At 36.6% G+C, this 27,033-nt stretch overlaps 1 protein-coding gene across 2 annotated transcripts in view; it reads left to right on the top strand.

The window, feature by feature from the left end:
• Positions 1 to 27,033, top strand: part of BMPR2 (bone morphogenetic protein receptor type 2) — a 222,080-nt gene that overhangs the window by 161,818 nt on the left and 33,229 nt on the right. For both annotated transcript variants that reach the window (XM_027873575.1, XM_027873574.1), the window contains exons 4-5: positions 17,543 to 17,653; positions 20,413 to 20,504. In XM_027873575.1, the coding sequence (XP_027729376.1) occupies positions 17,543 to 17,653; positions 20,413 to 20,504 (203 nt within the window). The remainder of the gene's footprint in view (positions 1 to 17,542; positions 17,654 to 20,412; positions 20,505 to 27,033) is intronic.

Genomic DNA, 27,033 nt, shown 5'->3' with positions numbered 1-27,033 from the left:
CTTCTACTGGACTTAGCCACTATCAGCCAGCTGGGAAATTCTTTGATTGAGTGACAGAACTGCAGGCTCCCCTTGGGTCAGGGATTCCTACCCTAGTTATTCCTCTGCAGGTTTCATATTGAGTTAGAAGCTGAAATAAGGACCTAACTTTGCTTTTGGGTTATGAACCACACCACTGCTGCCTGCTTCTGAACTTCCTTCTCTGACAGTACACTACCTAGGACCCAGCAGCTGCTTCTCACCCTAAGCTGCCACCCCTAAGCACAAGTCCCTTTCTCATTCCACCCTGCATCTGGAACCAGTTGGCACCTGTTCCTGTCCCAGTATACTGTATAGAGCTGAGGGTACTCCAGTCTGGGATGGAGACTTCTGCTTGCCCTGGTGCACGATCCCCCCCGCCTCCCCCGGCTGCTGGGAGTGCTCCGCATCCAGCTCACTCCTGGTCAGACTCCATCCCCAGTGTATGCAGACTTCTCTTTCTCTCTGTGTCTCTGTGCTGACCTGGGCTGGAAAAGTAACTCACTGTAACTTTTTCTGTGTTTCCCCAGTAGGATTCTGGGTGGTGCATTTTCTAGATCTGTTTGGGAGGGGAGGGAGCTCCTGCTGTACTGCTTCCTGCTGTTCCAACATCTTGGCTCCCTGTTATCTCTGTAATTGCTTAATATGATAGCCTTTTTTCTGTCTTCATCTTTGCTTTTTCCGTGGACTGATCCCATCTTAATGTCTTCACACCTGCCCTCTTCTCCCGGATACTTATTCTCCTGGGTCTCTTCCTACCTGTCTCACTGGTCCTTCTCAGTCTCCATTGCCAAATTTATGCTTCCTACAGCGTAGAGATAATTAAACCCATGGGAAATGATGAAGTCAGTGAGAGTGTAGGGAGAGAAGGGCCCCTGAAATAGATACATATGTAGATATCATATAATACCACAGAAGTCTTTGTTGGAGATTTTTTTTTTTTAATTCAGACTAGTGATTGAGGGGAAGGGGATGGGAAGTGGGAGGAGGGGGATGAAGAATGCCTTAGCAACTGTAATTGAGAATTTTAGAGTTGCCTAGAGCCAGGATTTGCCTGTGGTTGCAGAGGAGGTAGGTCTGATCTCAGGTCTTCTGGCTCTGAAACTGACCTTCCTTCCATCCCAGGGGTCCTGCTGCCATGGCTGTCAGGCTGGTTTGTGTTGTTTTGTGTTGTTTTGTTTTTAAACTGGACCAGTAATTTCCTTAGTATAGGAAGTTCCTAGTGAAGAACTTCTTTACCAGCAGAAATAAGAACTTTCTCTGTGATTATTAAAAATGTCGAGTATGTGGATTGTGTCAGTACATGAGAATAAATGTTTATATGAAATGTGTGAAAAGCAGAAAATTAGGTATCATACATCCTGATAACAGCTATATGAAATGCCTTTGTGTACATAAAGCTTGGAAGAGAATCTAGAATAATGTGAATAGTTTAATAATCATTTAATTTTTATATCAAGTTACTTAAGTTCCTAAAACAAAAAAAATTATATTACTACCCTGTAAGATGAATCTGGATATTAAGTAGCCAGTTTAGTGTCATGATTTGTTTGGAAACCTCAGCTACAATTGTAAATTTCTTAAATGATTTATCCTTACTGCTGAAATCATGTATTGAAGTACACTTGATAATACATAGAAATGAATCCTGGATGCCTGTGTGATAGCCCACTCTTCTTTGTTTAGGAGTTAAGTACTTGCCCTGGGACCACATATTAAGACTATTGGCATGAAAAAATGAACTGAAGAGTGTCTGGCTATTTTGACCTGCAGTATTTATCAAACTTTTCTTTAAAAGTTTATGTGAATGTATTATCTGTTTTTATACAATACTATCCAATTAGGCATTTAATCTCTGTTCTGTCATTAGCAGCAGCAGCATTAAACTATTAAACTATTAAAACTATTTTAAGGAATCTAAATTTAAATAATGTAGGTATTTTGGAAGAATGACTTTTATTTTTATCCCCCAAAATTAATCAATAAAAGACGATTTGCACATTTTCTTGCATCTTCAATTTTTATTCATTCTACATATGATTATATTCTATTTGGTGTAATGGAAAGAGCAATGTATTTGGAATCAGAGGAAGCATCAGACCCCAGCAGTGCTCCTTACTACTGGTGTGACCTTGGACTAGTTGTTATACCTCTCTGGGCTTCCATTCTTTACACAAGAAACTTAATCTTCCCTAAGGCAGACGTCTGACCTTGACACTCCCTTGCTTACCTTTGCAGCCTTATTTCACATTATTTTACTCCATGCATTTTAAGTTCTTTCATTCAGCAAGCCCTTATCAACCACCAGCTCTGTGCTAGATAGTGTTGTAAATGCTGTGGAATGAAAGACAAAAACCAGACAGTCCCTTGCCCTCATGAAATGTCTGTTCTAACAAACTGTACTACCAGTGTTCCCCAAATCTCAGCAAGGAATTTCTCTCCATACATTAATACAGTCGGTCAGTCCCCTGCACCTGGTGTGTACTCCCTTCTCATTTTCACCTTTCAGTCAATTGGCCAGAATTTATTAAGCACCTCCTGTGTACTTAATAAAGGCCCTGGGTTATGAAAACAAAAGCAAAATAGTTCCTGTACTAGAGTAAATTAAAATCTAGGAGGAGGAGAGAATGTGTACTTGTATATCTTTTGGCAGGAAACGGAACCTCCTGCAGAATGAGGTGCATTATCTGAGGCTTGAAGGAAATCCAGACTCCCTAGAGGCAGAGGTGAAAAGACAGCATTCCAGACAGTGGGAACAGCCAGTAAAAAGGGAGGGGGACAAGAATTGTAGGAGTGTTTGTGTGAGGGTTGTGGAATCCCTCAGAATCCTTTTCTTTCTTGGAACTCAGATTGATTGCTACCTCCTCCATGTGGCCTTCCTTATTTATGCCTAACTTTTATGCATACATGTACCCCTTGAGGGATGGGATGTGAGAGCTCTCTCCCTCCCTCTTTTCCTTCCCCTTCTCCCTTCCCCCTCTCCTTTCTCTCATACCCGGCTCTGTCCCTCTCTGTGTCTCTCAGTATTTGTCTGTCTCTCTCTCACCTTGATACCCCTAATATTTAGCACACAGTAGGCATTTAAATGATGATTGAATTGAATTCACAGAACCATAATTTTTTAGAGTTCAAAAGTACCATAGAGGGCATCATACAAAAAAGAATCTCATGTTAACATACCCGTCCCCCAAAAAGTGTTTTATCCAGCCTCTACTTGAATATCTCCAATGAGAAGGATCACTCTCTCCACCTCCCAAGGCAGCCCATTCAATCTTGGGGGATTTACAAACCTCAAAATACTATGTAAATATTGATTGTTATTGATACAATGATTGTTGAGCCTGTGTATTTTTTAGGCAGGTGGTTGTCATTTTTACCTTAATTTGTCCTGTGTCACAATTCTGTGAAAAGAAATAATGATTCCCCTCGTTAAAAAAAATTATTTCATTAAAAAAAATTCCCTTTAGTTCTTCATATTTCAGAGTATGCGCTATTCCTGGCATAGTGGAAAGAGCACTGTACTTTAAGGTAGTCTTAAGATTCTCAGGTTATCCCTCCTTGACCTGTTTTCCAGGTCAGTTATTTTAGGTGGTCTGTACCTTAGATTGTTTTTCAATCTTTTAATATTTCTTTTTGTCTCATGGAGTCCTTACTTGCTATTTGGTCCACTTTGATTTTCAGGGAGTTCAGTTCTTGGGTGAGGTTTATTTCCATCTCTTTAAAATATTGATTCTCCTTGACATTCTTTCTTCTGAAGTATTTCCTTTAAGAAGAAATTTTGCAAAAAGTCTGTGACAATATCTGGAAGAAATGAAATAAGATGTATCATTCATTTCATCTAGATGCTCTTGAGGTCCTTATGGCCAGGACATTTTTTTTTCTGTGAGGCTGTCTCTGGACTTAAGAAGTTGCTCTCTTCTTCTGGGTTTATTTCTTGGGTTTTTCCTCAGTCAGTTGTATTGCTTCATTGTGTTCAATATTCTCTTCTCTTTAGCCTTATCTCCAGCCTAAATTTCTGGATTAAGGCTTTGTGCTTAGGCCAGACTTTGTTCCTCCTTAATTCCTGGAGGGTGTCATCAGGTCCTGCTTGGTTCTGAATGTGCAAAAACTAGGCCTCTCCTCCTATAGGAATTCCTATTTTGGCTCAGTCTTCTTGTTGCTAAACTTATGTTTTGCCTGTGGCTCCTTCTCTGGCTCCTACTTGCACAAGTCCAAACCCAAGATTGGCTCCATCCCTTGCTATGAGCTTTTCAGGCCTCAACTAGATGTTGTTAGGCTGGTGATAGACTTTTTGAAAGACCTCAGGTGCTTTGCCTGCCCAGTGTTACCCTGGACCTTTCTCCTGTTGTGCCTGGGGCATAGGCTGCCTGGGCATTGCTGCTTGGGATCTACTCTAACCTTGTCTCCGGCTCTGCCTGAGGTTGAGCTGCCTGAGCACTGCTGATCCTATTCTGCTATGGCTGGGGTAGCACTGTTTGAGGACTGCCTTGTTTGTCTAGCCCTGTCTGCCTCTGTGGGTCTTTCCATTTACCCTGCCTTATCTACACTAACGGCTTCTTCAGGATTAGACTGCACGAAGGATATCATAGCTTGGTTTTCTTTATCATTGTTCCTTCTGATGAATTTTTTTTTTTTTACTTTCCTGGAATATTTGTAGGATCTGCCATCTTCCCCCATGAGCCATAGATTTGGAGTCAGAAAGCTTTAAATCTCACCCGTGTGATCTTAGTTTAAGTTAGTCTTTTGTTATTTGGTTGTTCAGTCACGTCCAACTCTTCATGACCCCATGGACCATAGCACACCAGGCCCTTCTGTCCTCTGCTATCTCTTCAAGTCTGCCCAAGTTCATGTTTGTTGTTTCCATGATACTGTCTATCTCATCCTCTGCTGTCCCCTTGTCCTTTTGCCTTCAGTCTTTCCCAGCATCAGGGTCTTTTCCAATGAGTCCCCTCTTCTCATTATGTAGCCAAAGTATTTACACTTCAACTTCAGTATTTGACCTTCCAGTGAATAGTCAGAATTAATTTCTTTAAGTATCAACTGATTTGATGTCCTTGCAGTCCAAAGGACTCCCAAAAGTCTTTTTCAGCACCACAGTTTGAAATTGATTCTTCAGTGCTCAGCTTTCCTTACAGACCAACTCTCATAGCCTTACATTGCTCCTGGAAAAACCATAGTTTAAACTATGCAGACCTCTGTGGGCAAGGTGATGTCTCTGCTTTTTAGTATGCTGTCCAGATTTGCCCTAACTTTCCTTCCAAGGAGCAAGGGTCTTTTAATTTTATGCCTGCAGTTGCCACCTGCAGTGATTTTTGGCCTAAGAATATAAAATCCGATGCTGCTTCCATTTCTTCGCCCTCTGTTTGCCAGACACTTAAATGGCAGATGGAATACCTCATGTGAGGAACAGCCAAAAGGCTGTTCTGGCCTGGCCCTAGATTGTGAATAATAAGGCATTGTATGATAAGGTGTTATATAAAAAAGCTCAAAATTTAGGTTCAGGTCAGATTGTGAAGGCTATTTAAGTTAGGGTCAGATTGTGTTTTCAGTGACAGAAGAATGCATGTCTGATCCTGAAGGCAATGGGAAGCCAATGGAATTTATTAGGTAAGAAAGCAAAATAGTCAGAACTGAATTATTTTGGGAGTTTTATATGGGATGGATTGTAATGTTGAAAGAATTGAGACAGAGAGACCAATTAGAAGGTCAATAAAATGGTCTGGTTGAAAAGTAATGAGTGAGTGAAATGAGGTGGTAGCCATGTAAGTAGAGAGAAGGGGATTGATGCAAGAGCTGTTGTGGAGATTTGGTAACTAATTCAGTGCTTAGCACAGCGCCTGGCACTTAGTAAGTGCTTAATTAATGTTTATTTACTGACTGATGGATTGGATATGTGGGGTGAGGAAGAGTAAGAAATCAAGGAGAATGATAGTATGGGTGGATAGTGGTACTTAGACACTGGATAGCCTCTGTTTACCTGAGCTATAGTCTTGGTTTCTTATCCCTTCTGCTTCCTGCAACCCCTCAATCACACCCTAACCTTGCACAAACTATAACCTCTTCATCAGGGTATGGATCAATTAAATTACTAATGTGAGTACTGTCTTCATTCTCTTGTGTCTAAGTTTTCAAAGAGAATTTCCTTTCCCCATAACTAAAAGCCACATAGTTGTTGTGATTGATGCTTAACCACTTTGGTAGGGTAGAATGTCTTTCTGCCTTACTGTCTGAGCCCCAAGAGACTTCCTATTTTTCTCATTGGACACTGTATAATTGAAGGTTTAACTCTGGCCTCACTTTTGAAGGGCTTATCTTGTTTATTGACTTTTCTGTATAAAACCTGAACCTTCTTAAAAAGAGACAGTCTATTATTCTACTGAATATTCCAATCATTATTGCATCTTTTCTTTCAAAATGTTTACATTTCATCACTTAGAGTGATTTTCCATGTGAATATGATTGCAGTGACTGCTGTTTTATGAACAGATCTTTCTCACCAGTATTCACATAAAGATTATCCTTGAATTTGCAGCAGCATCTGCTCGTTGCAGAGCTTGCTTGCTGTTTTCCTATTAAATTGGTAGTCAGACCCAAACATCCATTCCCAAAGCATCTTCTGCTTCCTTTTTGTCTCCCTGTTAGAATGATCTCTCATTTAACTCTAGTCCAGAAAAACCTTTAAATGGTTCATTTTCCCTCCTGTTTTCCTGATTCAGTTTACCCTAAAGAAATTATTTGAGTGTTCATTTTCCTTGTGTATCTAGCTAGTGGAATTATAATGCAGGGAACATTAATTCAATTATTTGTCTTGCTATTTAGTGCTCAGAGGCTAAATAAGTAAAGAAAGGACAGATTGTACTTTGTACTTTGGTGATTGTTTTTTGCTTAGTATACAGAATCATTGAAATTTTGAGCTACACAGGACCTTTAGATGTCATCTAGTCCAATTCTGTCAACTGAGGTTGAGAGGTAAGTGTTTTACCCAAGGTCACATGTTGAATGACTCGTGATAGAATCAGGATTAGAACATAGAACTGAAAAGAGAGAACACCAAGCCAAAATTGTTTAATCCAAAAAACACATGGATAAATCAGTTTTGTGTCTAGTTATCTTCTTTGCATTTTGCAAAGTGATGGTGTAACATTCATAGTCATACTAGGGTGCTTCCCAATAACTACTGTTAGTATTGAGATACTATAAAATGTAAGCAGTCTCATCATAGCAATGAAAAACAAACCTTGAATTGTGGTCATTATATTCTCAAACATAGCACTTAATATTAAGGCACAACAGTTACACTTAACTAGTTTTTATACATAGTAACGTTGAATGAAGATGATTTATAAAACAAAGTATTACATTTGCCCATATGAATAGACTTAATGAGTTTGTGTATTTTAAAGCTTTGTGAACTGTATAGGATTATATTCCTTGCTATAATTTACATTTAAACTAACAGTATTTGGCTTATATGGTAGAAATAGTTTTGTAAAAAAGTAAGTCTTGTATGTAGTTTCCCCTTAAAAGTGTGATTCTATACAATCTTTCACTTGCCTTTTATTTTTATACATTATTATTATTTGTTTTTGTATGGAATGGTGGTCCTACATGTATGCCCCCATTTAGTTTTAATCTTCTATCCTTCCTGAAATAGGTCTGTTCCCAGGCAAAACACTGAAGTGCAAGAAGTTTTGTTTGTTTGTTTTTGAAATCCAACTTAAATATATGAAGATGCTAAGGTGACCCTGATGGAACTGCTTTAAGGAAACTATACTTTTTTTTTTTTAAATGACTAGACTGTAGTTTCATGAAGGCAGTTATTATTATGTCTTACCAAAACTTTGGCATGGCCTCCCTCTCCCAGCACTCAACACAATGCCTGTGCACACCAGGCACTTAATAATTGTTGGTTGAATAAAACTGGATGCCTTTGGTAGGTTTAGTTATTCAAGCTATATAGAAGGTTTAAAATGACTTTCTCTAACAGACTCAGCAGCCTTAGATCTGGAAATTACCTTTGAGATAATTTTCCAGAAGAGGAACTGAGCCTAAAGGATGATAAATGACTTTTCCAAGGTCAAACAGCTTATGGTAACAGAGCCAGCACTAGAACCTATGTCTTCTTACTATTAGTGGTGGTGTTTTTTCTACTCTACCGTGCTGCCTCCATGATTAGGCCGTTTGAGAAACCCTCAGAATCCATGGATTTATGGCTTCATTTTAAATACTCATCATAAAAAACAAAATGATGATGCTTCATAACAATTTGTTTCATCAGGAAAAATTTCCAACAACAGAAAATAATGTGAATAAATAAAGACTTGAATCTGGAAAGATGAAAGGCATTTGTGAGGGACGGTAAACAATCCAGTTTAACCAGTGTTAAATGAGCATTTATTAAGCACTCATTATGTAACAGGCACTGGACCAAGCAGTACAGATAATTTTTTGAGGAGGCAGCACGGCACAGTGGTTAAATTGCTGGATTTAGAGCTAGGAAGAAATGGTTTGCATCCTACCTCAGACACTTAGTAGCTATGTGACCTTGGGTAAATAATTTAACCTCTCTTGGCTTCAGTTTCCTCACCTGTAAAATGGAAATGATAACAATAACTTCCCAGGGTTGTTATAGGGATCAAATGAGATAAGATATGTAAAGCATGTTGTAAACCTTAAAGTACTATATAAATGTAAGCTATTATTAGAGTAGTATTATGTAAAACCAGAAAGGCAAGATGATGTCAGATTATAGAAGCCCTTGGATTTCTTAATAAAGCATTTGTAGATAGTGAAGACTCATGGAAATTTTTTGAAGAGTGAAATATTAAGATCTGTGCATTAGGAAAACTTATCTGGCAGTGATAGGAAGGATTGAAAGTATTGAAAGGAAGCTATGTAGAAATAGAACTAATAATCTATTATAGTAGACTAGGTAGGCAATGAGTACTTTTACCAGGACGATGAGAATAAAAGTAGAAAGAAGAGGATGTTGTGGTCAAGAGATAATTGGAACACTTGAACTCCCAAAATGATCTTAGCCCTGGAAGTAATGATGGGAAAATAAGTTCATCTTTGTTGGCAAGGAAGTAGTCCGTAAACATCTATCAGAAAAGAGCTAAGTACCCAGAGATTATACCCAATGGTATGGTTGGTTTATTACTCAGGAAGAAAGAAGTGTACTAATCATCTGACACTATCTAGAGCCAGCCTTCTTATTTAAAAAGATGATAAAAATGGTTTGAGGAACAAGATTAAAAAAAAAAGCCACATGAGAGAAGAAAATAAAGACAAGAGTATAGATAGCAGAGGTCAGTCCTAGTGGCCTTGATTAGGCCGTTTCAGGGGCCCAGCAATGTCATTGACAGCAAAGAAGAGAACAAGCAATGAAGACAGGAAGAAAGAGGAATGCAGGCCAGAGGGGCCACAAGCCATTTAGATCTCAGTAACTTCTGGGAGCCCAGTTATCACAAACTAATGACAGCAGACCTTGAGCATAATACATTCATGGGAGGCAGGCAACCATTTAGATTTCAATATCCCTAAGACCATTATAGTATATCATCTGTTATTCTGACCTTAGGAAATTGTAACATCTACCTAGAGGAAGCACAGTAACTCACTGGTAATGGATTAAATGTTTTGTTTTGTTTTTTATCATCTTGCCTGCCAGTGTTATTTAGCCTATAGAATGAACCTATGGATCAGGATCAACTTGCAGACTGTACATACACAGGACTTAACACTCTTACCATGACATTAAAACACATTGTTATTGTATCTTTGTTATATCAGTAATGTTGTGTATGTCTGGAATTCTATTCACATTTTTATTCCATATAACTTAGTGAATTCTGGTTTGATGATAGACTTAAATGTTGAAAAGAACTATTAAAAAAGATGGATACAGGGGCAACTAGGTGGCACAGTGGATAAAGCTCCGGCCTTGGAGTCAGGAGGAGCTGAGTTCAAATTCTACCTCAGACACTTGACACTTACTAGCTGTGTGACCTTGGGCAAGTCACTTAACCCTGATTGCCTTACCCCCCCAAAAAAGGGGTGGATACAATGGAAATTTTATAGAAATTGTGGGGGGAAGTTTTTTTTCTATTCACCAATAAAAAGTGACCGCATAAAAATAAAATGTAATTAAGAGGAAAATAAAAGATCAGGAAAATATTTACAGCAAATATAATAGGCAAAAATTAGATATATAAGAAACTTTAAAATTCATAAAGCTAATTTTTAGTCAACAACAGACTAAGCAGTCCCAGAATGGAAATTAATGCTTTTCAAAACAGGAAATATAGGTTGTTAATAAATTGCTTATAAAAAGGATCATACTTAGGTCAGCTAGGTGGCACAATGGATGGAGCTACCAGCCCTAGAGTCAGGAGGACCTGAGTTTGAATCCTGCCTCAGATACTTACTAGCTATGTGACCCTGGGCAAGTCACTAACCCTGATTGCCTTAAAAAGAAAAAAAGGCTTATCCTCGCTAATAGTCAGGGGATACAAAATATACGACTTTAAGGTACTATCTTACATCCGTCAAATAATTTGGGGTGGGGGTGGGGAAAGGTCATCCATGAAATGAAGGAGTTGGATTAAATGAGCACTAAGATCCATTCTTACCTCTAAAGGTATGATCCCATAACACTCAGCCTCATTAAATTTTTTTTACCTCAATGAATTATGAAAGTATTAGAGGGAGAGCCATAATACTGTAGATACATTCCTTATTCATCATTGCCACTTTCAAACTTTCCCTCTGCCCTCATGTCTAAAGATCCTCTCCTTTGAGGTTCACTATATATTCATCCATTTATCTGACCCAAATCCCTGTTGCAGCCATTTTGCTTGCTCCTAGATAATTCGCACTCCTTTCTCAAAGAGTTCAGTACCTGAACAACAGTCTTCCCCTCTACACCAAAACCTAGTCTCATACTTGAGGATTTGAATATGTGTTGAAATCTTTCCCCACCCTTAAAATAAATGCTGGTCGGGAGACCAGCAGAGATGATGGAGCTGGAGAAAGCAGAGTAGCCCATTCACCCTACAAATACTCCATAAAAGATATAAACAAACTATGTAGTTCACGTGATTGGGATACTCAGAGTAGAATTCTATTCAAACAAAAAAGTGATTGGGGGAGTAGTTATCACTTGAAAATCACTTTCATCTGAAAGTGAATCATCATCTGAACCTCACTGTTCAAAGTAGAGTAGAACACATACACAATTTGGTATAGAAATACATTGAACTCAACAGGAAAAGAGGAAGGAACAGGAAGAGGGAACAATTCAAAGTGGGAAATTGTGAAGAGCAATTTAAAAGTAAAGAAAGAAAAGGTAAGAACTTGTAATTGGTGTCTGTATGAGGGGAAGAGAAATGGAACACGGGAACAGAAGCAGACTGCATCAAGCATAGAGCATTAGAACGGAACGCATTCTTCTACCATCCTCTTCATCATTGTAAAGAAGAAGCAAGGGAGCAAAGAGGGGAAATCATAGAGATAAGACAGAGAACAGGATGGAGGGAAATATACAATTAATAATCATAACTGTAAGTGTAAATGAGATCAACTCATTTGTAAAACAGAAGAGGATAGCAGAATAGATTAGAAATCAGAATACAACAACTTTCTGTTTACAAAAAACACACTTGATACATAAAGGCTATTACCTTACCACTTTGAAATAAAAGACTGAGGCAAAATCTGTTAGGCTTCTGCTGAACTAAAAAAAATCAGGGTTAGCAATCGTGATCTCACACAAGGCAACAGCAAGATTATAATTGATTAAAAACAGATAAACAAGGAAGCTACATTTTATTAAAAGGTACTATAGACAGTGAGTTAATGTCAATAGTACAGATACGCACCAAATGGCTTAGCATCTAAATATTTAAAGGAGAGGCTAAACAAGTTATAGGGAGAAATAGTCAAATTATAATGGTGGGTTACTTCAGTGGACCCCTTTCAAAACTAGATTGACTTAACAAAAATAAGAAAGATAAGTGACTGAATAAAATTTTTAGAATAATAGCTCTCAGACAGTTATTAAATGGAAATAGAAAGGAGTGTGTGTGTGTGTGTGTGTGTATGTGTGTATACACAAATTTGGTATGTATGGTACCTTTACCAAAATTGACCAAGTATTTGAGTATTAGAAACCTCACAAATAATTGCAGAAAAGCAGAAATATTAGACACTCCCTTATTGACCACATTAAAATAAAAATTATATTTGGTAAAGAACTGTGGAAGAAAGGATTAAAATTTGATTGAAGAATAAGTAACTTAATCTAAAAGAATTGGTAAGTCAAAGAACAAATCACAGAAACAGTAGATAGTTTCAGTAAAGAAAATCACAACAATGAGACAATATACAGAAATTTTTGGGATTCAGCCAAAGTAGTCCTTGGGGAAAAATTTTTATTTTCCTAAACACTTAAATCAAAACCAAATTAGCAGTATCATAAATGAAAGAGGAGAAGTCCAACAAATGAAGAAGAATTAAGGGAAGTGATTAGAGACTTTTGCCCAACTATATGCCAGTAAAACCAACAACATAAATGAAATGGTTTAATATTTACAAAAATAATAAAATGTCTAGATTAATAGAACATGACATAGAGAATTTAAATGACTTAATCTCAGAAAAAAGAAATTAAATAAGTCACAAATTTACTTCCAAAGGAAAAAAAAAAGGACCACAACCAGATTAATTTGCAAGCAAATTCTATTAGATGTTCAAAGAACAATTTCACTATAACAAGCTGTTTACAAAAACAAGAAAGGAATTCTGTCAAGTCCCTTTTCTAATAGAAGTATTGTCTTGATAACTAAACCACAGAAAGTCAAACCAAAGAAAGAAAACTATAGAGCAAGAGTCAGCTGACCAACCATTTACTCCAGAGGATCCATGGGGAAACAAATTTATTTTGCTTGTTTATTTGTTTGTTATTTTTTTTGTTGTTGAAATTTCTTTGTTAAAAAGGTTTTGTTTTTCTTTTTTTCCTCAATGGAGAAGGAAGGGGAGGTGGCAAGGAGAAAAAAATAGCTTTTTGTGAAGTTTTAAATATTAATTTATCATTTTGAACTTTTTATAGTTGTGAACATTTAAAAATTGGTAATTGTATTTTAATATTATTGGTTTATAATTTTATTTGCTGCATTTAAGATGTGATTCTGGGAAGGAACCTATAGTTTTCAGTCCATGTCACAAAAAAAAAGTTAAGAGCTCTTTCTTTAGAGATTTGAACTTTGTAAGTAGTGTTTTTCCTGTAATGCCTATGAGAGATGCAGTTATTAATGTGTTCGAATATGTATCAGCTAAGTTCCTGCATGTCACATAAAATGTGAATATCTCATTTTTAATGAAGATATCTATAATAGTAGCCAGCATTTTTATATCGCATCAAAGTTTGTAAATACATACATTATCCTGACCCTCACATGCATAGATCTGCACATATGCGGATTCTGTGAGGTAGTTGCTATTATTATCTCCATTTTACAGGTGTAACAACTGAGACTAAGAGAAGTTCAGTGACTTGCTCAGGGTCACACAGCTTGTGAGTGTCTAAGGTGGGATTTGAACTCAAGTCTTTCTGAATCTAAGTCCAGTGTTCTTCACCACCTACAAATCCCCAGGGCCTGGGATACCTTTGCCTGTTGTCTGTTAATGCTTTCCCTCCTTATCTCTGCCTCCTACATTTTCTTCAAGTTTCAACTAAAGTTTCACGTTTTTCAAGAAGCTTTTTCCTGTTTTCCTTTATCTTAGTGCCTTCCTTCTGAGATTAATTCCCTTCTGCCAATTATCTTGCATATATTTTGTTTGTACATAGTTGTTTGCATATTGTCTCCTCTATTAACTGTGAACTCCTTTAAATCAGGAACTGGTTTTTTGTTTTGTTTTGTTTTGTTTTGTTTTGTTTTGTTTTGCCATTCTTTGTGTCCTTGGTGCTTAGTATAGTGCCTGGCATATAGTGCTTAATAAATGCTAATTGACTGATTCACTGACTTAACCACTTCACCACCTAACTACTTAACATTACTATATACCAATAGAAACCTAACTATATAAGGGAAATAACAATCTAAATGAGAAAAGTAATCAACACTAAAACATAGGTCTTGATTACTCAACTTGGTTGGTTAGGAGTAACAGGAAAAAATTCTTTAAGAACACTTGTATAGAAACATTGCCTAGAAATTATTTTCATAGGAAGAAGTTAAATATAAAAACTGAGAAGATATTCTATTTTTGGTCTGTGTATTATAACATATTAATTTACACTAGGAAGGCATATCAATGGAGGCACTTCTAATTCTGGCTTTTTCAGAGGTCAAATCTCATTCATTTGGAACTGGGAGTAATTAAGATATAATTGCTTGATTTTTATAGAGGAAAAGAAACCGTATGAGAATAGTTCTCACCAAAAAAAAAAAAAAAAAAGAATAGTTCTCCAGGTCAGACCTCGTGGATTTGTCAATTCTGGTATTTGGTTTTTGGCAGTAACACCAAGGAAAGTGTTTTTGGAAGGAGATGGTTATGTTTCCTGAAGTTAACCTCGAAATTATTTCTTTCTTTGTGAATTTTCATAATGTCATTCTTTGCAAATCTGCCCCAAATTATTTTTTTCAAATCAAGGACTAGAGAAATAGAAGATTACTTAGCATCATAAGACTTAAAGCTAGAATAGATCTTAGAGACAGTGTTTCTAACTTTTAGGCACCAAATTGTACAAACTTAATCTCCCCACTCCAGTTGACCCATTTGTGGGGCTAGAGAGCCTCTTTATGGGGCAGCTAGGTGGCACAGTGGATAGAGCACCAGCCCTGAAGTCAGGAAGACCTGAGTTCAAATCCGACCTCAGACCAAACACTTACTAGCTGTGTGACCCTGGGCAAGTCAGTTAACCCCAATTGCCTAAAAAAAGAGAGAGAGAGCCTCCTCATTACGTATAAGCCCTTTAATTAGTATCATCATCTCCAGGAATTTGAATTGGTCATCAACTTTCCTTAGTTAACCACTTTTTGTATTCATGCCATTCCCAAATGCAGTGGGATGGAGAAAAACATTTTAATAATTTCTTGGGGAGGAAGTTATAACAATTTTTTGAATATTTTCCCCAATTACATATAAAAACAATATTTAACATTCATTTTTTTAAAAATTTTCAATTCAAAATTCTCTCCCTCTCTCCACTCCCTTACCCCTCCCTGAGAGATAGTAAGCAATTTAATATAGGTTGTACATGTACAATCATGTAAAACATATTTCTATATTAGTCACGTTGTAAAAGAAAACACAGACCAAAAGAAACACACACGCATGCACGTGAAAAATAGTTGCTTCAATATGTATGCAGACTCCGTCAGTTCTTTTTCTGGAGGTAGATAGTGTTTTTCATCATGAATCCTTTGGAATTGTCTTGGATCAGTGTGTTGCTGAGAAGAGCCAAGTCAATTGTAGTTGATTGTAGCACAATGTTGCTGTTGCTATGTACAGTGTTCTTCTGGTTCTGCTTACTTCATTTTGCATCAGTTTGTGTAAGCCTTTCCAGGTTTTTCTGAAATCATCCTGCTCATCATTTCTCATAGCATAATCATGTTCCATTACAATCATGTACCATAACTTATTCAGCCATTCTCCAATTAATGGGCATCTCCTCAATTTCCAGTTCTTTGCACCACAAAAAGAGCTGCTATAAATATTTTTGTACAAATAGGTCCTTGTTCCTTTTTTTTTTTAATCCCTTTGGGATGCAAACCTAGCAGTGGTATTGCTGGATCAAAGGGTATACACAATTTGATAGTCTTTTGAGCGTAGTTCCAAATTGCTCTTCAGAGGGGTTAGATCTGTTCAGAACTCCACCAACAATGCATTAATGTCCGAGTTTTCCCACATCCTCTCCAACATTTATCATTTTCTCTTTCTATCCTGTTAGCCAATCTGATAGGTGTGAGGTGGTATCTTCAAGTTGTTTTAATTTACATTTGTCTTATAAGTAGTAATTTAGAGCATTTTTATATGCCCATAGATAGCTTTGATTTCTTCTTCTGAAAGCTGCCTATTCATATCTTTTGACCATTTATCAATTGGGAAATGACTTGTATTCTTATAAATTTGACTCAGTTCTCTACATATTTGATAAATGAGGCCTTTGTCAGAGATACTTACTGTAAAAATTGTTTCCTAGCTTTGTTTTCCTTCTAATCTTGGTTGTATTGGTTTTGTTTATGCAAAACATTTTTAATTTCATATAACCAAAATTGTCCATTTATATCTTGTAATGTTCTCTGTCTCTTGTTTGGTCATAAATTCTTTCCATCTCCATAGATCTGACAGGTAAACTATTCCTTGCTGTCTTAATTTGCTTATAGTATCACCCGTTATATCTAAACCATGAACCCATTTTGACCTGGTTTTGATAAATGGTGTAAGATCTTCATCTCTTCTTAGTTTCTACAAGATGCTTTTCAGTTTTCCCAGCAGTTTTTGTCAAATAGTGAGTTCTTGTCCCAAAAACTTGGGTGACAGACATTTTTTAAAAGGTAAAACATGAAAGTAATTCATGCTACTGTCATGCAATTCATGGTATTGTGGCAAAAGAACACTGGATTGGGATTCAGCAAATTTGTCTTCTAATTGTGTCACTGCTAATTGTATAACCTTGGCCAATTTAATATTTCCAAGTCTAAGTTTTGACATCTGTATAATAAAGGAGCTAGATTAAATGATCATTAAGATTCCTTTCGTCTCATTCTGTGATCCTTTGATTCTAAACCCCACTTTCAAAGCAGACACTTATGAAAGTATGGGAGTATGATAGCCATTCAATGGTCATATTATATGTGTGACAGCCACTGATGCTTCTTCCAACATTAAATTGATTCACTTGAATTTTTTAGTCATTTCTGTAGTTCACACCTCACCAACTTACTCTCAAATAATATTGAGTTATTAGATGATAATTACATGTGGTTTTTGATGTCATTTTGCATAATATACCTGATTTTTCATTATCTAGAACTCTACCTAACATCTGTCAGTATTCCAACCCTTTACAAGATAATTTAGAGTAAGGTTCTTAAAATGCCTTTTGTCACTAATTTATTGGTTTCTTACTTACTTTTGTCTTGATGTTTTTTTAATGCCATGTAAGGGCATGATTATTTTTTGCTTTTTTTTTTTTTTGGTGAGGCAATTGGGGTTAAGTGACTCACTCAAGGTCACATAGCTAGTAAGTGTCAAGTGTCTGAGGCTGGATTTGAACTCAGGTCCTCCTGATTCCAAGGCCAGAGCTCTATCCATTGTACCACCTACCTGCTCCATGGTCATGATTTTTTTTATATGATAGTTGATTTTTCTCTTAATTATTTTTGTTCTTATAGGTTTTTAATATAATTTAAGAACAAGAATTTGGTTTTTCACTTAATTTTTTAAAAAGATTTTAGTACTCTATCAGAAGATATCTTTTAAAATGTGGTATAACAGTTTCTAACTTGTTTTCTTTCAGGTCCTCCTCATTCATTTCACCGAGATGAGACAATAGTAATTGCCTTTGCATCCGTCTCTGTATTAGCTGTTTTGATAGCTGCCCTGTTCTTTGGATATAGGATGCTGGCGGGTAAAATTTCAATTACTTTTAATCTTTTGTTCACAATCACTACCACTCTACAAATATTTACTAAGTTCCTAACATATTCAAGGCACTTTATTAGGAGCTAAGAACTTATCAACAAAGTTGAACATGCCCTGGCCCTCACCAAGCTTACATTCTAATCCTGTGTGTACCTTGCAGTTAAGGGCATGACGGGGAATAAGAACATGTACAGAGATAACATAATCCTAAGAATTAGGAGGGAAGGGGAAGCACTGTCAACTTAAGCATGAGGCAGACCTGTTGCTCAGATCCAAAACAATGTCAGGAATTTGCAGAACTCAGTCCAGGGCAGGCAGTCATCAAACTTTGCTTGGATCAGACCCTTCTGGGAGCACTGAAAGCTTGCAGATCCCCAGTCTAAGCTTTTCCTGAGAGTCTGGAACAATAAAGCATTCAAGAAAGCAGCAGCAGGACCAGCCCAAACATTCCCTAGAAATATGCAGAGCATGGCCCTAATATAAAGTCCAAGTCAGGAAGTAGGTTGGAAGAATGAGCAAACAAAAAAAAAGAGTCCCACCATAAAAAACCATGATAGTGACAGGGCTGCTCTACCTGAAAATCCAGAAGAGAATGACTTAAAAATTTATGCAATCAAAGCCTCAAAATAAAACACAGCCTGGGCACAAATTCAATCAGAATTCCTGGAAGAGATTAATAGTGCAAGAGTTTAAAAAATACATATAGTTTTATAGATGAAGTGATAGCACTAGAGGAAAAAAATGGAAAAGAAATAAGAGGTATGAAGGATATAATTAGAAAAAGAATTAACAGTTTGGCATAAGAATTATAAGATGTTACCCAAGAAAAAATCTCCCTGAAAATTAGAATGGATCAAATAAGAGCCAGTTATTTTATGACAACAAGAAATATGAAAGCAAATTCTAAAGGCTGAAGAAATGGAAGAACACATAAGTTATCTCATAGCAGAACAACTGACTGAGAGGGAGGGATTAATAATCATTGGACTACCTGAAAATTATGACCAAAAACAAGCTTTGACATCCTATTTCAAGAAATTTTAAAAGAAAACCATATATCTTCGAACCGGAAGGCAAAGTAGAAATTGACTCCATAAGTCACCCCCTAAAACAAACCCCAAATGAAAACTCTCAAGATTTCAGTAGTCAAAATCCAGAACTCCCATGTCAAGGAAAAATACAGCAAGCCACCAGAAAGCAAATTACTAGAACAACTACTAGACAGGATCTTACACAATTTTGCAGCTTTCACTTTAAAGAAGTGGAGAGCTTGGAATGTGATATTACAGAAGGCAAAGGATTTAGGCTTATATCTAGAAAAACTGCATATAATCCTGCAAGGTACGGGGAATGGATCTTTAATGAAATAAAAGACTTCCAACCATTTCTGATGAAAGAAAAATTATAAACATTTGCACTATGAAGTACAAACATAAGTCAAGAGAAACATAAAATGAACAAACAAAATGAAATATAAAATGACAGGTAATCATAAAGGACTTACAAAAGGTACACTGATTACATTCTCGTATGGAAAGATAATTTGTGTCCCTTCAAGTCTACCCCTTTCAGGGGTCATAGAGGGATCCTAATTAGAAGCCCTGGAAGTGTAATGTCTTGCCTTCTATAATGCTTTGATGATCGTAAAAGCAGAAGGGAAAAGGAAGGAAAGGGGGGTGGAAAGGGAGAGGAAGTTAGGGGAAATTATTTCACATAATGAGAGTGTGCAACACAAACAAGAAGAAGTGGCTGACTCTTGAACCTCAGTCTAATCTGAACTGGCCAAAGGAGGAAATAAAACAATTATGTTATATAAATATTGATAGAATACTATTGTGCTATCAAACAGTGATGAAAGGAATAGTTTCAGAGAAATCTGAGAACATTTTTGTGAACAGAACCTAGGGATCAGGTTATATGATGATAACAATATTGTAAAGACAACTCTAAGAGATTTAGGAACCTTGATCAAAGTAATGACCAAATTTGATTCCAGAAGATTAGTGATGAAATATGCTGCCCACATCCTTTTTAAAGGAAAAGACTCAAAAATACAAAATGAAACTTAAAAAAAAAAAAAAACAATGTAAAATTTGTTTTGCTTGCCTATACATGCTTGTAATAGGGACTTTATTTCCCCACCCCCTTTTTTTAGATGGAGGGAGTACTTTTGGTGAAGAGAGAGATTTTGTTGATTAAAAACAATAATTTAAAAAGAAATAATTTTTTTGTTGATTTTTTGATTTTAAAAAGTCACCACCCATTTCGTAGATAGTGGAGTTTCAGGACTTTGCTGATTTAGGTTCATTATATGGACCCGCTCAATTTAACTTAATAAGGATTTTTTTAAGCAACTATTGCGTACCAAGCATTGTAGTAGTTGGTAAGATACAAATGCCAAAGTCAAAGGGTGTCTGATCTCCTGGAGCTTATATTACCAAGAATTTAAGTTTATTTTGGTTTCATATTACAGTCTATTGGGAGAACCAGTTTACTAGAACTGAACTCAGATAGGAGCCACCCATTTTCTGTCCTTTATTTACAAAGTCTATTGGTGTGGTAAGTAGTTCCTATATTAAGGAATTCCTTATGATAAATCTTTTGGGCAGAATCCTTCTGCCCAACTGATGTATTAGCTCTCATTTTTGCTTCTATAGAGTTTATTAAAGACACTCTTCCCCCCCCTTTAAAAAATGACAGATTTATTGTTTTAGGCATTAATAGGACTCCTGTGTTTGCCTACAGGGGATCGTAAGCAAGGTCTTCACAGTATGAACATGATGGAAGCAGCAGCCTCTGAGCCCTCTCTGGACCTAGATAATCTAAAACTTCTGGAGGTAAGAATGTTGTTAAGGTCATTCTTTTACTCAGCATGTTATCTCTAAGAAAAGACAGATCCTAATGTCCTTCATTTTATTGCATCTTGCATAGAGGCATAAAGAAATCTCACCTTTTCTGGAAATTGTTTTCTGATTGTGCCAACTCAGAATGGTCTCTTTATCTTATGAATTCTTATAGCAGTTATTGTTTATACTGTTTATTTTCATTTATTTATTATCTTTTGTTGATTATTTTTTTCATCTGCACATGATTTATCTATGCATGTATTTTCTAATCAACTTGAAGGTAGAAGGGAAGGAGGGAGAGAGAGAGAACCACAAACACTAAGTACTAGAGATGCAAAAGCACACACAACGGACACTCCCTACATTCTAATGGGGGAATGACAACACAGAAAGGGGAGTTAGTAAAAGGGTAAAGGTGTACATGTTTTGCAACATGATGTGGAGATGACCCAGAGATGTGCAACACAGGTTAGGGGTGGGGAGGAGAGTGATGAGGCTGATAGTTAAAGTATGGTCTTAATGGCTCTTTTCCAACAAGATCTCTCCTCTGTACAGTGAATTCAAGATTCTGTGAAAGTTATAAACACAGAGATAACTTTGTTCAATAACCCTCTAATCATAAACATCAAGTAAAGCATAAAGTAGTGACATATACGCTCATCAGAAGTGTTCACCATTGTGATAGAGGAGACTAAGCATGGTGTCCAAGTGGAAGAGGAATTTCCTATAGATAGTGAAGGTTTACAGTTGCTCCTGTTTGCTGATGATGTCATACTGGTTATATCAAGCCTAGAATAGTGCACAGCCTTCTGGATGAGATCTATAACCACTCTAAAGAATAGGTCCTTGAGGTGGAGCCAAGATGATGGAGTAAAGGCTGGGACTCGCCTGAGTTCTCTCCCAACCTCCTCCTAATACCCTTAAAAAATGACTCGAAACAAATTCTAGAGCAGCAGAGCCCACAGAAAGATGGAATAAAACAATTTCCAACCCAAGACAACTTGAAAGGTCGTCAGGAAAGGTCTGTTGCACCAGAGTGAGATAGCAGTGCAGTCCAGCCTAGGCCATGTGCAGACTGGGCCACAGCACACTAGGAATAGGCTTCGGGGTGACTGAATCCCTGGCAGCAGTGGGGGTTTCCAGAAACTCAGCCCACAACCGCCAAAGACAACTTAGAAGATCATCAGGAAAGGTTTGTTGCACCTGGGTGAGAGTGGAGTGCAGTCCAGCACAGGCTGCACCAGCATAGCCCTGGCCCTAGCAAATCAGAAGCAAGCCTTGGGAGTGACTAAATCAGCAGCTGCTGCTTCCAGAGCTCTCAACCCACAGATGGTAAGGAGATCGAACACCTGGTCAGAAGGAGATTACAGAGGTGTTTTTGCTAACACTGAGGCAAGATTCTGTTGCTTTGCCCATACTTGGATCCAGGTTGCTGTCCTGGGTGACAGTCCCAGGGTGGGGAGGAGCACTAGCATAGCAGACCTTGCAGCCACGTTGCAGTGGAGGGGGGACCTCCAAGGCAAAAAAAGAGTGCTTGTGGTCACTCACAGACCAGAGCACAGGCCAGGAGAGTAGTAAACACCTCTCCTTGGATCATACCACCTTGGAAGAACTAAAAACTTATAGGTCCCTAGAAGTATCTCTGAAAACAGCTGCACAAAACCCTTGAAGCTTGGGACAGTGTGCCCTCTACCCTGAAAGCAGAACCCTACTTTAATAAGTCAAGTAATAGGCTGGGAAAATGAGCAAACAATGAAAAAACCTCTGACTATAGAAAGTTACTGTGGTGACAAGGAAGTTCAAAACACACACTCAGAAGAAGACAACAAAGTCAAACTCCTGTATCCAAAGCCTCCAAGAAAAATGTGAATTGGTCTCAGACCTTGGAAGAGCTCAAAAAGGATTTTGAAAATCAAGGAAGAGAGGTAGAGGAAAAATTGGGAAGAAAAATGAGAGTGATGCAAGAAAATCATGAAAAACGAGTCAACAGCTTGATAAAGAAGACACAAAAAAATACTGAAGAAAATAATACCTTAAAAAACAGACCAGGCCAAATGGTAAAAGAGGTCCAAAAAGCCAATGAGGAGAAGAATGCCTTAAAAAGCAGAATTGGCCAAATGGAAAAGGAGGTCCAAAAACTCACTGAAGAAAATAATTCCTTAAAAATTAGAATGGAGCAAATGGAAACTAATGACTTTATGAGAAATCAAGAAACAATAAAACAAAACCAAAAGAATGAAAAAATAGAAGACAATGTGAAATATCCTGTTAGAAAAACAACTGACCTGGAAAATAGATCCAGGAGAGATCATTTAAAAATTATTGAACTACCTGAAAGCTATGATCAAAAAAACAGCCTAGACATCATCTTTCAAGAAATGATCAAAGAAAACTGCCCTGATATTCTAGAACCAGAGGGTAAAATAGAAATTGAAAGAATCCACTGATCACCTTCTGGAAGAGATCCCAAAATGAAAACTCCCAGGAATGTTATAGCCAAATTCCAGATTTCCCAGGTCAAGGAGAAAATATTGCAAGCAGCCAGAAAGAAACAATTCAAGTATCATGGAGCCACAATCAGGATAACACAAGATTTAGCAGCCTCTACATTAAAGGATCAGAGGACTTGGAATATGATATTCTGGAGCACAAAAGAGCTGGGATTACAACCAAGAATCACCTACCCTGCAAAATTGAGTATGATCCTTCAGGGGAAAAAATGGATATTCAATGAAATAGAGGACTTTCAAGCATTCTTAATGAAAAGACCAGAGCTTAATAGAAAATTTGACTTTCCAATATAAGACTAAAGAGAAACAGAAAAATGTAAACAGAAAAAGAAATCATAAGGGACTTAATAAGGTTAAACTGTTTACATTCCTACCTGGGAAGATGATATTTATAACTCATAAGACCTTTCTCGTTATTAGGGTAGTTAGAAGGAGTGTATATATATAGACAGAGGGCACAAGTGTGAGTTGAATGTGAAGGGATGATATCTAAAAATAAAATTAAGGGGTGAAGGAGGAATATACTGGGAGAGAGAGGAAGGGAAGAGTGGAATGGAGTAAATTATCTCACATAAAAGAAGCAAGAAAAAGCATTTACAGTGGAGGAGAAGAGGGGGGAGGTGAGGGGAAGTGAGTGAACCTTACTCTTATCAGAATTGGCTCAAACAAGGAGTAACATGCACACTGAATTGGGTATAGAAATCTGTCTTACCCTACGGGAAAGTAAGAAGGGAAGGAGATAAGAGAAGGGGGTAGAGGTGATAGAAGGGAGGACAGATTTGGAGATGGGGTAGTTAGGAGCAAAACACTTTTGAGAAGGGACAGGGTTAAAGGATAAAGAAAGAATAGAATAAAAAGGAGAGGTATTGGATGGAGGGAAATACAGTTAGCAATAATAACTGAAAAAAATTTGAAGCAAGTTTCTCTGATGAAGGCTTCATTTCTCAAACACATAGAGAACTGAGTCAAATTTATGAAAATAAGAGCCATACCCCAGTTGATAAATAATTAAAAGATATTATCAGTTTTCAGATGAACTAATCAAAGCTATCTATAACCATGTGAAAAAATATCTAATTCACTACTGAGTAGAGAAATGCAAATTAAAACAGTTCTGAGGTACTACCTCATCACAATTAGATTCGCTAATAGGACAGAAGAGGTAAATGACAAATGTTGGAGAGGATGTGGGAAAATGAGACATTAATGCAGTGTTGGTGGAGTTGTGAACTGATTCAGCCATTCTGTAGAACAATTTGGAACTATGCCCAAAGGGCTACAAAACCATGCATACTCTTTGAACAAGCAGTACTACTACTAGGTCTGTATCCCAAAAGAGATTTTAAAAAAAAGAAAGGGACCTATATGTACACAAATATTTATAACAGCTCTTTTCTGAGGGGATGCCCATCAATTGGGGAATGGCTCAACATTGTGGTATGCAATTATGATGGAATACTATTGTCCTATAAGAAATTTTCGATGAGCCAGGATGCTCTCAGAAAAACCTGGAAGGACTTGTATGGGCTGATACAAAGTGAAATGTACTGTGTACAAAATAACAACAATATTGTAAGATGATCAACTGTGAACGACTTAGTTGTTCTCAGCAGTGCGATGATCCAAGACAACTTTGAAGGACTTATGATGAAAAATGCTATCCATTCCCAGTGAATTGATGGAATCTGAATACAGATTGAAGCATATTTTTTTAATTTTATTTTTCTTGAGGTTTTTTTTGTCTATGTTTTCTTTCTCAGCGTGACTATTATGGATATGTTTTGCGTGGCTACACATGTATAACCTATATTGAATTACTTGCCTTCTCATTGAGGAGGGGCAAGGAGGAAGGGAGAGCATTTGGAATTCAAAGTTTTAAAAATGAATGTTAAAAATTATTTTTATATGTAACTGGGGTAAAATAAAATACTAAATTAAAAAGGAGAGAGAGAGTACATCCTCACTATCCACGCAGGAAAAAACAAGTGGATGAAAAATGTCTATGTTCAAATTATGATATATTATTGCATGGATAGCCTATAACATTTGTGGGACGATATACATACTTGAGACAGATGATACAAATGGACTGAATATTGGGACAAGAGGTAGGAAGAGGAAATCAGGGTGGATTGCCTTTGGGAAATTGTATATTCCTTTCCTAACGCTAGTCTTCTCCCAGAAACAAAGGGTCATCATTTTAATTACAGTATTATACTGGCATTGTTGTATCATTGCAAGATATAGAACACTCCCACAGAGGACAATAGAGGCTCATAGTAGGTGTGAGCAGATGTATCAATGAGGAACCTTCAAAAATTGTAATAAAAGATGTTACGAAAGAAATGTATGATAGGAAGAAAAAAATGGTCTCTTCCCATGGCAAGGATTAGGAATAACAGATGAACAGTCATAAGAAAGGATTACCATCTGCTTTGTTGTAGAGAACATACAAATTGATAAGATCAGTGACGCATTTGATTAACCCACCAAGACATACTTGGGACTTGGCAAATACAATCATAAAACTTTCTTTATGGAAATAATTGGTATAGTATTGAGTGTTAATGGTTGGGCCATATCAATATCCTAAAAAAAATCATGAAACTACCCAATTCAGCTGTGATAAACCATTCAGATTTGCCCTAAAAGCAGCAATGATCAAAACTATTTTTGTACTGGATTAAAAAAAATAGAAAAATCAGATCAGTGAACTAGACTATATAAAGCAACTCAACAATAGTAGCCTAGAGTTTCATAAACCCCAATAACTAATTACCAGGAAAGGAAGCCATTTTTTACAAGAATTGCTAGGAAACCTAGAAAGAAGATTGGCAGACTGTAGGGATAGCCTTACACCTGCCTTACACATACATCTTACACTATACCTCAATAAGCACCTTATAGATATTTGACCTGAATATAAAAGGTCCCATCATTTTTAAAAAATCAGAAGGTATAAAGAAGTGCATTTCACAACTAGGGGGAGAATTCTTGACCAAATAAGGCATAGAGATGATCACAAAAGACAATTTGGACAATTTAAATTCCCCCCCCCCAAATTTTAAACTGTGATAGATACCGTAATTACATTTATATTCTAGAAAGGTGGGAAGGGGAAAAGAATGAGCTTTTATATAGTACCTACTATATAGCAGGCACTTTGCTAAGCATTTTTTACAAATACTATCTCATTTGATGGGAAAATATAATACTCAAATGGAACATAAGTATACAAGAGAAGTATAAGTGAGCAAAGCACTATATGAAGTGTGAGGAAAGAAATTTCTAAGTGGGAATAAGCAACATTTATTATATATTGTCTTATAACAGTATTGAGTACTTTTATTTGTTGCATTTATTTTTAACCATCTTTTCAATTTTTATTTCAATTTTCAATTTTTATGGATAAACATATCCATAATAGTCATGCTGAGAAAGAAAACATAACAAAAAAAACCTCAAAAAAAATAAAATTAAAAAAATATGCTTCAATCTGTATTCAGATTCCATCAATTCACTGGGAATGGATAGCATTTTTCATCATAAGTCCTTCAAAGTTGTCTTGGATCATCGTACTGCTGAGAACAACTAAGTCGTTTACAGTTGATCATCTTACAATATTGTTATTTTGTACACAGTACATTTCACTTTGTATTTTTATTTTATTCAATTCTTCTTTTATTTTTATACAATAAGATACTTTTGATCCAGCGTTTGAGACTTTATGTAATCTAAGTAGCTAAATATGTATTAATACTATCACTTTTAATCCTTCCTGTCATTACTAAAAATGAAAATATATATTTAAATATTTCATGATATTGAACACATGGAGGACATTTCCCACTAGTTAAAAACTTTTAATAGGTGTCAAACATTAATAGATAGATATTCATGAAAACATTTTTTAATATAGTTAAAATACATTCTTTGGTAATTAGTTTTACAGTTATAGGAGAAAAATATTCATTATAAACCAACGAAATAGACTGTCTTATAAATAAGAA

Source organism: Vombatus ursinus, unplaced genomic scaffold, assembly GCF_900497805.2.
Source record: "Vombatus ursinus unplaced genomic scaffold, bare-nosed wombat genome assembly UNPS02014802.1, whole genome shotgun sequence".
Classification (NCBI taxonomy): domain Eukaryota; kingdom Metazoa; phylum Chordata; class Mammalia; order Diprotodontia; family Vombatidae; genus Vombatus; species Vombatus ursinus.
Note: the sequence above shows the minus strand (reverse complement) of the source record. Positions and strands in the feature narration are given on the sequence as shown.